This window comes from Dama dama, chromosome 29 (genome assembly GCF_033118175.1).
Source record: "Dama dama isolate Ldn47 chromosome 29, ASM3311817v1, whole genome shotgun sequence".
Classification (NCBI taxonomy): domain Eukaryota; kingdom Metazoa; phylum Chordata; class Mammalia; order Artiodactyla; family Cervidae; genus Dama; species Dama dama.
The window spans coordinates 46,317,303-46,331,202 of record NC_083709.1 but is presented as its reverse complement, the minus strand read 5'-3'; the positions used below and the strand labels follow the sequence as shown (position 1 = coordinate 46,331,202).

Here is a 13,900-nt window from a genome sequence, read left to right as displayed (position 1 = left end):
TAATTCTCTTTTTAAAACAATGCTATGTGCCAGGTACTCTATAAGTCCTTTACTTGGATTATTTCATGTAATCCTCGTTAAACAATCAATGGAGTAGATACTTTTCTAAGTGTAAAGAGGGAATAACTGAGATTTAGATAAGTTAGCTAACATACCCAGTATTGAATAGTTGATAAGAGGTAGACTGAGATTTGGAAAAGCACATACTTAGAACCACGCTACCAGACTACCTCTCACTTTGAGAGAAGCCTGCTTATAAAATATTTTAATATATAAATAAATATATAATACTATAAAGCAGTTATGTTTACATATTTAAAATTTTTCTGTCAGTCTCTCCAGTTTTACTTTCACAGAACAGAAACCTTAAATCAATAAACAAATACCTGTGTGCTTTCTTTTTTTCTGTGAGGAAAAATAGATTATTAAACTGCTGTTTTTAACACAGTCTCAAGGCTCTACCCATGGGAATGAGATCAAATGGAACTGTTAAGAGCATCACTTAGGACTTGGAGGGTAACTTATGCTAGGCTACAATTAAAAACCCATCTGGTGAAATGTCTTAGAATAATGTTGTCATTGCCACCAGCAGTCTTTTTAAGATTTTCTTTTTAGTTATTCTGAGCTTGTGGTGCATGCTTTTGAGTAGCCTTAATTATGGCTACTACAAATATAAGCCAGTGAGCCAATTTTGAATAAAATCAAGTGGTATTTTTAAGTAAAAATTGTTCTATAAAGTAACAAAACTGATTTTCTTGAATGTACTGATGTGATCTGTTTCTAAAAGAGTGTCAAAAATGTTTGAATGATTTCTGGGTTTTCACAGGAGGAAAGGAGTATGATTTTTAAAAATCAGGTCAGAGTGTCATGTTGATCTTGAGTAGGGAGCTATAAATGAGAAGTTAAGTTTCAGAACCTTGGTACAGTGACAAGTCTGCTTCATTGTTTCTTGGTTGTTGCTGACATGTTTGCCAAAAACTTAGAATATTTCCTCTATGACTTGAAGTGTTCTGAATGGATAAAAATCAAAAGGAGGGCAGAAGTTAGATCTTTAACCTTATTGTTGTTCTTCTCGTGTTAAAAGATAACTTAGTGCTTAGAAAAATAACTACAAATATTAGTTAAAATGACTACAGATATCAGTTGATTTCACTTTTTCAAATTTATACATCATTCCTTTATAGTAGTATTTCTCAAAGATGGTCAGCAAAACTGCGGCTTCACCCAGGTAAGGTGTCTGTAGTGCAGTTTGCTGAGGGCTATCAAAGCCCCACGCCCTGCATTGGGTTGGCCTGGAGTAGAGCCCAGGAATCTGCTTTTCAAACAGGCAACCGGGGCCTTATTAAGTATACAGATCATTGGTTCTGTTATAGGCTGCATAGTTTTCAGGCATTAGGATCAGAAATTTGGTTTGAATTCTAGGTCTTTGGTTACGTTTTTTGCTTTGCTTGGTTTAAACTTTGAGCTTTAATTTCTTCATTTGTAAATATCTACTTGACCATGTTCTCTTTTTCCCCAACAACCTTGAAAAGTATCTGGTAATAATAGTTAAACTTTCTGCTTTTAATTTATTAATAAGACCAAGTTATTTTGGTAAGTACTCTTAAATAATTTACCTTTGGCATAGGTATTTTTAACCTAATTACATTGTTCTAACAATTAAAAGTTATACACCATTGTTAACATGTTGTACAAATGAGTTTTATTTCCATGTATGTATTTAAGTCCTACTGTAAGCAGTTTTAAGTAAGTTATTTTTGTCTGTGAGTAAGCTTTACATTTAAGGTGTGAAAGTTAGCAGTGCTACTTATTAGATTAAAAAACGCTCTCTTTTTGCATGTAGTATGACATTAAAGGTTTGCTAAACTAGAACATGCCTCCAGATGAATGTTGTCCTTATTTAAACATTTTAACCCCAGGAAATCATGTTTTGAAAGAAGGTTGCAGTGATAGTACTTTGCTTAATACAGTTTGAATCTTATAAAATGATTAGTTAGCTTACAAGTCACCTAAGGAAATGTACATTTACTTTCTTACAACAAACATGTTGTAAAAATTGTGCTTAATCAATTTCCTTGTAGTTTAATTCCCCAGGTTTTATTCAATGATTTGCTAATTGAGAACACAGTTGGATTTTGTTAAAATGTCACATAGTTCAGGATCATCAAAAGCATATACTGAAGGATAGCTCTAAAAGATACCTGAAGAGTATGTAGAGCAATGAAAATGTTACTGGGAAGAAATACTTAGGGATATTTAAGGTTTATCTGAGAATATAGCCTGTATAACACCAAAGTGTTTCTCTACTCTCAAAGATGCAAAGTAGCTACCTAGAGTAGTCTGTCTTACATCTCTGTTAGGGTAATAACTTGACTTCAGGTTCTCAGAACAGGAGGGCATGAAGTGTAAGAGGAAAAAAAGGACCCTAGTCTCATCTTTCCATATCTGTATGTAGGCTCATGGCACAGTCTAGATAAAGTCAGCTTTGATATGTTCCTACCTCTCAGCTTCAGATTTTGAGGGATATCTTGAGCCCTGTTTTAGAATTTTTTTTAAAGCTTTCCAGCACTTTCCAGAATATTTCACGCAGTCTCCTGCAGTCTTCCTCAATGCCAATGCTGGAAGAAGCCAGTGCTTGGACCAATTTGTAGTGCTTATCTTCAGCCCTTTGATGCCATGGGAGGCAGGGAATGCTTTGTTAAACATTGCTTTTAAAGAACGCCAAAAACATAATCTTTAAAGTACCTTTTCCTTATCTCTGTATAGGGTTCTTCATTGCCACTTAACTATCCTAAAACACAATGGTCATAGTTGATTTATTACATTTTTTCAAGAGCTGTAGTTATATAAAAGATTTTTTTATTTAATGAGTTGCATGTTTCCAAACATTTGTCAGCCTGTTACATCCCAAACACACCAAAGTTTGAACATGGTACCTGCTTCTTAATGAAAACTTGGTATTTTACAGGTGTAAGTTGTGATAGAAGTATGCACACCTAACTTTCAGAATACCTTAAGTTCTGAGAATATAAGGTAGAGAAGATAATTCTGTATTCCTGAAGGAGGAGAATGCTAGGATACCAGGATAAGGAGGTAGAAAATATGGTGTTACCTGAGGGTAGACTAGTATGGGTGGACTGTAGAAAATACCTGGTCAGTAATAAGAAACCACACTAAAGGTGAATAAAGATTTCCAGTTAAATGTGGCAGATTAAGATGCATGTTTGTCTCCACTCCTTCTTAAACCCTCCTAGAAGACAGTAAAAGAATAAAGGCATAAGCCCCTGAGGACAAAAAACAAATGTGGTAGAAGTAAGACACAGAAGATAAAACAACAAACTTTTGAAAGGTAAGAAGCTAATGGGTAAATGATGCCTAACTTATCAGGCCATGAAGAGCTGAAACCTGAGTGTAAGCCAACAACAAGCAAGTACATTGGTGTTGAAGAACCTTAGGAAGGTTCAGATCTTGGATTTACCAGGTACTTTGGAGATAACAAAGAGTTGGACACGACTGACCGACTTTGCTTTGCTTTGGAGGTAGGCATATCCAGGGGGAGCAAAGAGTTGGACACAAGCGATAGAGCGCACAGACAAACACACATATGGAAAAAACTGAGAACAAAAAGATTTATTTATATGAAAGAGCATTCTAATCACTTCTATCACATTCAAGGCTTAAACCAAGAAAGAGGAAAACATGGTATTTGGGAAATAGGATTCAACACAGGAAGTAATGATAGGAGATCCCAGTGTGATATCAATGACGAGCAAGCTATCCAGATAAGAATAGGACAGAGGTATCTAGAAAAAGTTTTGCAACCCAGAAGGTTAGTAGAATACCTGAAATGTCTGAACACGGTGGAGTTTTAACAGCTGTGGCAGAATGGGGATAATTCACGGTGAAAGTGAGAGTGTTAGTCACTTAGTTGTATCTGACTCTTTGTGACCCCGTGGACTATAGCCTACCAGGCTCCTCTGTCCAAGGAATTCTCCAGGCAAGAATACTGGAGTGGGTTGCCATTTCCTTCTCCAGGGGATCTTACCGGCCTCGAGATCAAACCTGGGTCTTCTGCATTGCAGGCAGATTCTTTACCATATGTAAATAGAAAACTAAGCAACTAGCAACCAAAAAGAAAACTTAAGCATGCAATAGAAAACAAAAGCCGTGGAAGAGCGGATGTATAATTAAAGCATACTTCATTAGTTAGCTGTGAACACTTATTAATATTTAGTCAAGATATATAGAAAAAAATACTGATATGTACAAACAACTCAGTTTGTTTAATGTGCTTAAGAGCAGGCAAGTTCATCAATCCTTGCAAGAGTCTAGAGCCAGGTGATCAGTTTAAGTCATGCTTCTGCTGCTTCTTTCCAAATAACCTCTCTGCCTTGTCTGTAAAATGGGGATAGAATAATATCTATCTCTATCCTAAGAGGTAAATAATGTTAACATTTAGAGCAATGCCTTGTGTTAGTAAAGTTTAAGGAAGAGGAGGATGGAGGCAAATGAGCTGTACATGAGGGGTGGGTAGAATAAGTTTGAAGTAAAAAGCAGTGTCAGCACGTTGCTTAAATGTAAATGTGGAGGTGAACAAAAATAGCTAAAAGTTAAACAGTTGCATCTGGGGAATAGAAATCAGAAATGTGATGGCTTGGAACTGGAGGCTGCTTGTCCTCATTGTAAGCCTTGAGTGTTAACTTTGAGTTTCGTACACCTGTGGGAAAACTTCAAAAAAGTAGGAAGATCCTTTTGTTTGAACTTGAAGCCCAAAGCATTTTATTTTTTATAGTAGAAATCTTTGAACTTATGCAGAGGTTGAGAGAAAGTATAATGAACTCATCACCTATCTTCACTCATTATGACCTCCTGGCCAATCTTGTTCAATCCCTGCCAGCATCCCCAGGCTCCACCACTGGATTATTTTGGAGCAAGTCCCAAATTTTAAGTGTTTTCAACCAGAAATAGCCTTAGCAGCTATGGTGGGCACACTGCTCAGATCTTCAAGATAGAACTTGTTGTTGACCCACAGGGAATGATTGCAGTTAACTGACAACTTTTAATCACAGCAGTTTTAAGATCTGTTACAGTGTCTGAGCCAAGGCCACACTCTTTCCTGGTTCATCTTGTTGTTGACATCTTAAGAGCATTCAACTGAGAAAATAGCTAAATGGATTCTTTTTAAAGTGTGCAGAAGAGAGCTAATATCAAGCCAGAGATTTACTACTCTTTGAAAGGTCGGTGTATGGTTGACCTTTGGCTGGTGTTGGGGAGCTAACTTTCAGGAGGATTCTCATTCCTTGATAAAAATGGTATACTGTGCATAAGCTCTACAAAAGAAATATGGATTATGCTGAATACCTGCTTCTGAGAGTCTGGAATTTTGGTATGTGCTAGATATTGAGTGCTGATGTGATCAATTCCTAATAAAACTCTTGAGCATTCTTTACTGCACATCCCTGGTAGACAACATTATAACACATATGTTGTCAGAATTTGTTGCTGAAGGAATTAAGCACATTTTATGTGACTACTGGGAATGGACTGCTTGAGCTTGTACCTGCATTCCTCTGGACTCAACCTTATTTTTTTTTTTCCTTTGCTGAATTTGCTTTGTATCCTTTCATTATAGTAAATCATAGCCATGGGAAGAACTGTGTGCTCTTCTGTGAGAATGAGACCTGTGAGTTCCCCCAACAAATCACTGAACCTGACGAGGGGACCCCAACACATTAAAAAAAAAAATCCCACCTGAAATTTACAATGGTTCCTTAAAATCAAATAACCAGTCAATGTTCAGACTTATTTGTTTTTAAAACATATTCTTGGAATGTACAGATAAGGTTAAAATTAAATTCATCCATTGCATGTTAAGTCTCAACCTACAGATCCCCCCTACTTTTTTTTTTCCTTACTATTTGTTTATGCAGGTGACAGTTTATTCAGTTTTCCCACAGTTGGGAGTTTACATTTCTGTTAATGTTAGTTTCCTGAAAGCTTATACGGTCATCCCTTGGTATCCATAGGGCATTGGTTCCAGGATCCCAGTGCATACCAAAATCCATGGATGCTCAAGTTTCTTATAAAAAATGACTTTTTGGGGTATAACCTATACACATCCTCTTGTTTAAATCATGTCTAGATGACTTGTAATACCTAATAGAATGTTGATATTCTGTAAATAGTTGTAAATACTATATAGTGAAAGTGCTCAGTTGTGTCTGACTCTTTGTTACCCTATGGACTATATCCCACCAGGCTCCTCTGTCCATGGAATTCTCCAGGCCAGAATACTGGAGTGGGTAGCCGTTTCCTTCTCCAGGGGAATCTTCCCAACCCAGAGATCGAACTCACATGTCCTGCATTGCAGGCAGATTCTTTACTGTCTGAGCCACCAGGAAGCCCAAATACAATGTAAATGCTGTATCGGGACTTCCCTGATGGTCCAGTGGTTAAGACTCTGAGCTCCCGATGGAGGGAGTAGGTTTGATCCCTGGTTGGGGAACTAAGATCCCACATGCTGTGTGTCCAATAAATAAAACATTTGGGAAAAAAATGCTGTATAAATAGTTGTTGGAACCCGGCAAATTGAACTGCTTTTTGGAACTTTCTGGAATTTTTTTCTGGTTATTTTCCAACAGTGATTGGTTGACTCTATGGATGCAGAACCATCCATATATATGTACCTAGAGGTTTGATAGGTTTTAAATTTCATCATTTGATAAGGCTGGTTTAGAGATGGTATTTATTTACCTATTGCATGACATTGAGAAACGTATAATACCTGCCTCCCTGTTCTTTTCTTGTGGTAAGATTTAAGTGTTGTCAGTCTGATAAATACATTGTGAAATTTCCTGCCAGCTTTTAATGGTTTTAGTAGCCATTAACCTTTACCTTCCCAGGTGGTGCAGTGGAAGAGAATCTGCCTGCTAATGCAGGAGATGCAGGTTTGATCACTAGGCCAGGAAAGACCCCCTGGGAGTAGGAAATGGCCACCTACTCCAGGATTCTTGCCTGGAAAATCCCATGGACAGAGGAACCTGGGGGGCTGTAGTCCATGGGGTTACAAAGAGCTGGACACAACTGAGTGACTGAGCACCCACACAGCCTTTACCTATAGTTGCTATGTAATGAAATGTAAAAATGGTAATATTTCATTCTCTTTCCTTCATTTGTTACCTATAGGTCTTTCATAAAGGACTCCTTAACAGTTGATTCATATACGAAGGGTAGAATAAACTATCAATTGTTGAACTTTTTCAGTGTTCAGAGTGAGTAAATTCCCTAGCATTCTCCAAAGGATCCTCCAGGATCAGTGAGATTTTTACTAAGTATCATGTGAACTAATGGATTTTAATACTTGCTTTAATCTAACTCAGCTCTTTGTGGTGCCCAAGTTGTCTCATCTCTGGCCTGTGGAAGCTCCTTCAAGTCGAACCTGACTTAATGAGGATTTCTTTACATTCAGGTACAACAGGATGTCCCAAGCTCTCCTGTTTCCTGCCCAGGACTGGATTCAGCCATTTCTTTTTTTTTTTTTTTTAATTAATTTATTTATTTATTTTACTTTACAACATTGTATTGGTTTTGCCGTACAACACTGTATTGGTTTTGCCACACATTGACTTGAATCTGCCGTGGGTGTACATGTGGTCCCCATCCTGAACCCCCCTCCCACCTCCCTCCCCATCCCATCCCTCTGGGTCATCCCAGTGCACCAGCCCCAAGCACCCTGTATCAGCCATTTCTTTAAGGATCTTTGGCTGTTTAGAGTGTATAGTTGGATGTTCATTGATACTTTTTGATCGTGTTTCTTTCTAGGTCTTCACATTGGAAACAGCTAGGAAGTTTGTACTGATACTTCCAATTAATTTTAGAGTTGAAAGGCTATCATTTAATCTTTTATTTCTTCTCTTACCCAAGAATCATAGTTCTGATAATGTCAGCATTACCTTGCTTTATTCTACTCATATGATGGTTTCAGATTAATAGTGCTACTACTATTGCAAACAATATTAGTGAAAAGTTGGTGTATTTTTTACTTTGTCCTTAGTAGATAAGTATAACTCCACTAGGAATAAAGAGTTAATCTAGTGTATTTTCAAGTCACTTAAGAGTTTGTATTTAAGCCACTTTTTTCATTTTGCTTTTGATCTTTAGCTATTTATCACATTTTGTAAATTTATGATCATGTGAAACATTATGTGGTTCTAAAGGAAAAACGTTGAAATAAGTACATTAAGAAAAGCAGTGTCCATCTTGGTTCCTGCTAGCCTATTTCTTGTCTCTCTTTGTGGTAAATGAGTTTTGGTTTATCCTTTTATCTCAAAATATAAGTATTTGTGTGTGTGATTACATATATACTCTCACACATATACACACTTACATATGTACACATATAAGTCAGTTGTGTCCGACTCTTTTGCAGCCCCATGGACTGTAGCCCACCAGCCTCCTCTGTCCATGAAATTTTCCAGGCAAGAATACTGAAATGGGTTGCCATTTCCTCCTCCAGGGGATCTTCCCAATCCTGGGATCAAACTCGTGTCTCCCGCATTGGCAGGCGGACTCTTTACCACAGAGCCACCTGGGAAGCTATTCTTCGGGCACAAATAATGGAATGGGTTGTCATGCCCTCCTCCATGGAATTTTCCTGACCTAGGGATTCAACCCAAGTCTCCTGTTTCTCCTGCATTGGCAGGCAGGTTCTTTACCACTAGCACTGCATGGAAAGTCCATGTACAAATATATTTATTTCAACACATACTTAATTGGTAGAAGATAAATATTGTTTGCATCTTGGGTTTTATGAGTTAATATATCTCTCCATATATATGTATCACTCCAGCAAATGTCATATTCCTTTCCATTATATAACTGTATCTTGTAGTAAGTAGTTTCCTATTGTGGACATTTGGTTACTTCTAGTCCTGCTGTTACAGATAGTGCAGCTATAAATAGCCTTGTGTATGTGTCTTCATGGGGTGTTTTGTTTCTTAATGTTTGGGACAGATTCCTAGAGTAGAATTCCTGGATCAAAAGGTAAATACATAGGCAGTTTTGCTGGGTATTGCCGAATTCCCCTCTTCAAGGAGACCATACCAGTTTGTATTCCCATCAGCAGTGTTTGAGAATGCCTGTTTTCCTACAGCCTATGAACACATTGTTATCAGGCTTCACAAAATGTTTTAAGTAGATCTGTGTTTTAGAGTCTTTGGCAAAAGTATGGTGGAGTCTAAGGAGTCTAATAAAACAGTGAGATGAATTGGCCTTGACAGCCTCAGAGAAATGCAGGCCTTTACTGAGGATATAGAGTTACATTAAAGAAGTGTTGACAGTATGTGTAAGGAGGACTTAGTAATGATGGAGAAATTGGGGATAACTTCAATTTCTGGGAGTATGAAAAATTTACTGTAAAGAATATTGAGCATCAGCAGATTAGAGGATGGGGGAATTTCTTGAATTTGAGGCGCTCCTGAAATACATGTTAGAGATGTAGTTGGATATGTGAATCCGAAGAGAAATTTGGGTTAGAGCATTTTAGTCATCCCTGTGTGATGTTAAGATATGTGTAAATGAAGATGCTGAGGAAAAGAATAAAAGTGATAATTGAGCCTCAGCATGTTCTTGACTTTGGTAAAAATAGTTTTATGGGTCCTTTCTATGTCTTCTTACTTAGCAGCTGACTTAACATCTCTGGCGATACTTCATTTTCATGACTTTTACGCACTATACATAAGGACTGTGTATTTGTATGTTCTACAATGTAATTCTGTTCTGAAGTCATACAAACTTAGTCTCAGGGCAAACATAGCTTAAATTCCTTTGATGTAGGGAATGGTTTATTTTGACTCATCTCCAGTAAACATGATTTTATATATGATTTTAAAACTTTTATTTAAAATATTTCCATTCTTGGTATCTAACTTTGGCAATCATAGGCAAATGGAGAGTTCATGCCAGTGAAATACCCTTTTTTTCCTATATTAATCATACAGAAGTATATGATAATGTCAGGATGTAAAAGTCATGTTACAGTTGAGAAAAGGATCTCCTATAAAAGAATAATTTTCTATTCTATCATTTATGGCCTTAAGAATATTGAGTCAGGAAACACATTCACTACTTTAGAATTAGAAAAGCCCTGAAATAGCTAGTTAAAATTCTTCACCATTTTAGTTTTCAAAACAACCATATGGGCTAGTTAGTTAACCATTAGGTATGTTTTACACATGAGAGATAGTCATGTGTAAAGTAAACACAGGTAAAACTAAAACAGCGAAGTTTGGTAACTTTCCCAAGGATACACAGTAGTAGGAAGCTAAAATGGAATTTAAACCCAGGCAGGTTGAAAATAGAACATATTTTGAGTGAAGAGACAGGATGATAAAGGATTCAAAACCTTATGTACATAAGTTGAAGGAAATTCATTTATAATATTTTATACTTAAAGGGTGGCAGGGTGACCAACTTAGACTGTCAAGGATTAGGTCTTTAGTGGAGACAGTGTGTAGATTTCTTCCTGGCACTTCAGCTGTGGAACTCATTGTGTTTATCTTTGGTCTAGTATCAAGTATATTCTCTTTCCTATGTCAGAGCTATGTGAAAACAAAGTGACTTTTTTTAGAGTTAGAACTGCCCTCTTCTCACTTACTGTCCAAGCAGAGGTTGCTTGGAGGCTTGTGGTAAAAGGGAATTGTAGCACTGAGGGTAAATGGACCAGATCCTTTTTAAGGCCCCTTGCTAGTCTGAGGATTTTTTTCTTTTTCTTCTCTGCTTAACTAAAATTTGAAGAAGTTTGATTAAACTGAGTGATTAACTAAAATCCCACCAGGATTAATATCCATTTATTATAAATAAGTTAGACATACTGTGAGAGTCCTAGGCCTGCATAGTACTTGTTTGATTTGGAAGAACTGAGACAAGCTGCTAGAGCTGTTTCCAACTTCAGGCTCACTTATATTTTGAGTAGGTCACTCAATTGGTTAAGGGTTAATGGTCTCTTCCCTTAGTTACTACCTTGTTAATGCCGTCAAAAAACACTGTGATACTGAACAATTCTTGTGTTTCTATATAGCACAGCAGTTTATCAAAGTTGAGTAAGCTTGAGAATTGCTGAGAGGATTTGTGAAAATAGACCACTGGGCCTCACTCCCAGAGTTTGAGTCAGATCAGAAGTGGAGTTAGGAGTTTGCATTTATAGCATGTTCCCAAATGGAACCACTGGTTTGAGAACCACTGCTACAGTAGTTTGACCTACCCCAGGAGACTGAGTTTTCCAAGAGCACAAACCAGAAATTACTTGTTTCCTTATCCCTCTATTAGCAAGCAATACATAAAGACAACAGATCTTATTAATGTTGTAGAAACCACTGTGGACTGTTACATTGCTATTTTTGCCTGTGGATACCAGATGATAGGCCCCAAATGGAGGAACCTTGTTTTAAGTTCAAGTCAGGTTTAGGTTTGTTAAACCTTTAGAAATTCAAGTAAGATCAAGATTCTACTGGAATTCTTTCGCATGGGCTTCCCAGGTGGCGCTAATGGTAAAGAACCTGCCTGCCAGTGCAGGAGACTTTGAGACGCGGGTTAGATCCCTGGGTCAGGCAGATCCCTGGAGGAGGGCATGTCTCTCCAGTATTCTTGCGTGGAGAATCCCATGGACAGAGGAGCCTGATGGGCTACAGTCTAGAGGGTCGCACAGAGTCAGACATGACTGAAGCAACTTAGCACTCACGCATGTTCTTATTATGCATAAAGCAAATGGCAGAGCTGGATCAACTAGTTCCAAGTTCAGGAAGAGATCAGCATCTAGTCTTACTGAAGTAATTTTTAAATGGGGGTTAAGAAAATGTAGAAAAGAAGAACTTGGTTTTTTTACCTACCCCTATTCATCATTCCTCACCAACTCCCTCCTCAAGCTAGTTAAGAATGACTTACTAAGATTTTAACAAGACTTGTTTATTCTGGCATTTAAAATCATAAATATCATTTACTTAAGTGCCATTAAGAATAAAAGTATTAGGCTTTTATACATATTGCATGTAATTTTAGTCTTCCATGCTGATAATCATAATCATAAGCAGTATTCTGTGATTCTTTCTCCTCAGATATCCAGAAAGTGGTACTGTAGAAATAAATGTCAAGGATCTTCGACCACGAGCTAGAACCACTTTGAGATGGAATGAACTAAATATTGGTGATGTGGTAATGGTTAATTACAATGTAGAAAGTCCTAGTAATAGAGGATTTTGGTTTGATGCAGAAATCACTACATTGAAGACAATCTCAAGGACCAAAAAAGAACTTCGTGTGACTGTTTTCTTGGGGTAAGATTCTCTTCACTGATGCCATTTAATTACTGAATTAAGGAATGTAATTTTTAAGTGTTAAGCACATGTTCTTTAATTTAAAAAAAAGATGGAATCCATGAAAGATGGAAATTTCCATACTAGAGGAAAACTTTTTAATAAATTTCTTGAATTTTTTATAAAGAATGACCCTTAAATCTCCATTGCTACTTTAAGGCTGGAGGTATTATTTAAAAGCACCTTGGAAATAATTGAACAGGTTATTAGAGAAATTTTTGCCTACTGTACAGGATTCTACTAGGCTAAACCAATAATATACAGAAGTGTTTCAATAGCTATGTTTGCTGTGAAGATCTGTTGATACAATAGAAATGAATGTCTACCTAGCCACCTGTCTGCTGTACTTGCAAGACTAGCAAAAATTTTCCTTTATAGTAATTTTATTTAACTTAGGAATTTAAAACCTCCTTTGAGAAGAATTTAAAAGGTAAAATGTCACCCAAGATTTAATATCACTCAGATACTTCCATTGTTAATTCTTTAAGAAATACTTTTAGATATTTCCTTCAAGTGATACAAGTACTATGCATTGTTTCAAAGCTACCTTTTTAAACTTGGAAAAATGTTGTCAACACTGTTTTGTGTTCAGTTCTTCTGAATAAAATGTATTGGATAAATAGTCACTAATTTACTTTTAAAAAAAAGTCTGCTAAAGTATTTCCAATTCTTTATCATGATGCTTAAGTAAAAACCTTGTGTGTGCGTTTTTATGCATTTTTCTTTAGAGTGAATTTTAAAAGTACATCTGTTTTATTGAGCATTGCAGATACTAGAATGACCCTGACAGTTTTCTTTTACTTAAGAGAAGCAGCCAAACTAACATACTTGTTAAATTCTGGTTAAAATTCTGGTTAAATGCATTGTACATATATATGAGGGATACATATATATCTAGTTTAACATTGAGGTGACAAATCTAAGATTAAGCATCTGCTTATGATGAGCAATATAATGCAGAGGTTGGTAAACTATGGCCCATTGGCTACCTGTTTTATGAAAAGAAATTTTTATTGGAACACAGCAGTGCCCATTTATGTTTTAGCTAAGACTGGCTTTTTTATCTGTGTGCTCAACAGCATTGTTGAATGACTGCAAACATGAAACTTACAGAATTTTAAACTACTTACTCTCTGACCCTTCATGGAAAAAGTCTGCTGACTCCTAAGATAAAAAGATTGTGAGCTTTTATTTTAGAAAACCATTTGAGAACTTTGTGGAAACCCAAATGTGATTCTGTTGTCAGGCTAAGGATGTAATAACTCAATTAACAGATTTCTAAGTAGCTTGAAATTCTCACATGGATACAAATCATGAAGGAAAGGAGAAAGCATCTACATAAATTAGTTATATAGAGATACATAGGTGTAGGAAGTGAAAAAAAAGCATGTATACACAGCAATACTCATAACATTGAGCTAAAAAAGCTTGCTATTTAAAATGTTTTCCTGAGTAATTCTGAGGTAAATTAAAGAGTGCAGCACTCTGGCTTTAGGGACTAGAGATAAGATTGAGTGGAAATGATAGATAGG

General features: G+C 36.6%; 1 protein-coding gene across 1 annotated transcript in view; it reads left to right on the top strand.

Annotated features, from left to right (window-relative positions):
* UHRF2 (ubiquitin like with PHD and ring finger domains 2) overlaps positions 1-13,900 on the top strand; it is a 71,132-nt gene that overhangs the window by 22,980 nt on the left and 34,252 nt on the right. The window contains exon 4 of the mRNA XM_061132620.1: positions 12,111-12,329. Within this exon, the coding sequence (XP_060988603.1) occupies positions 12,111-12,329 (219 nt within the window). The remainder of the gene's footprint in view (positions 1-12,110; positions 12,330-13,900) is intronic.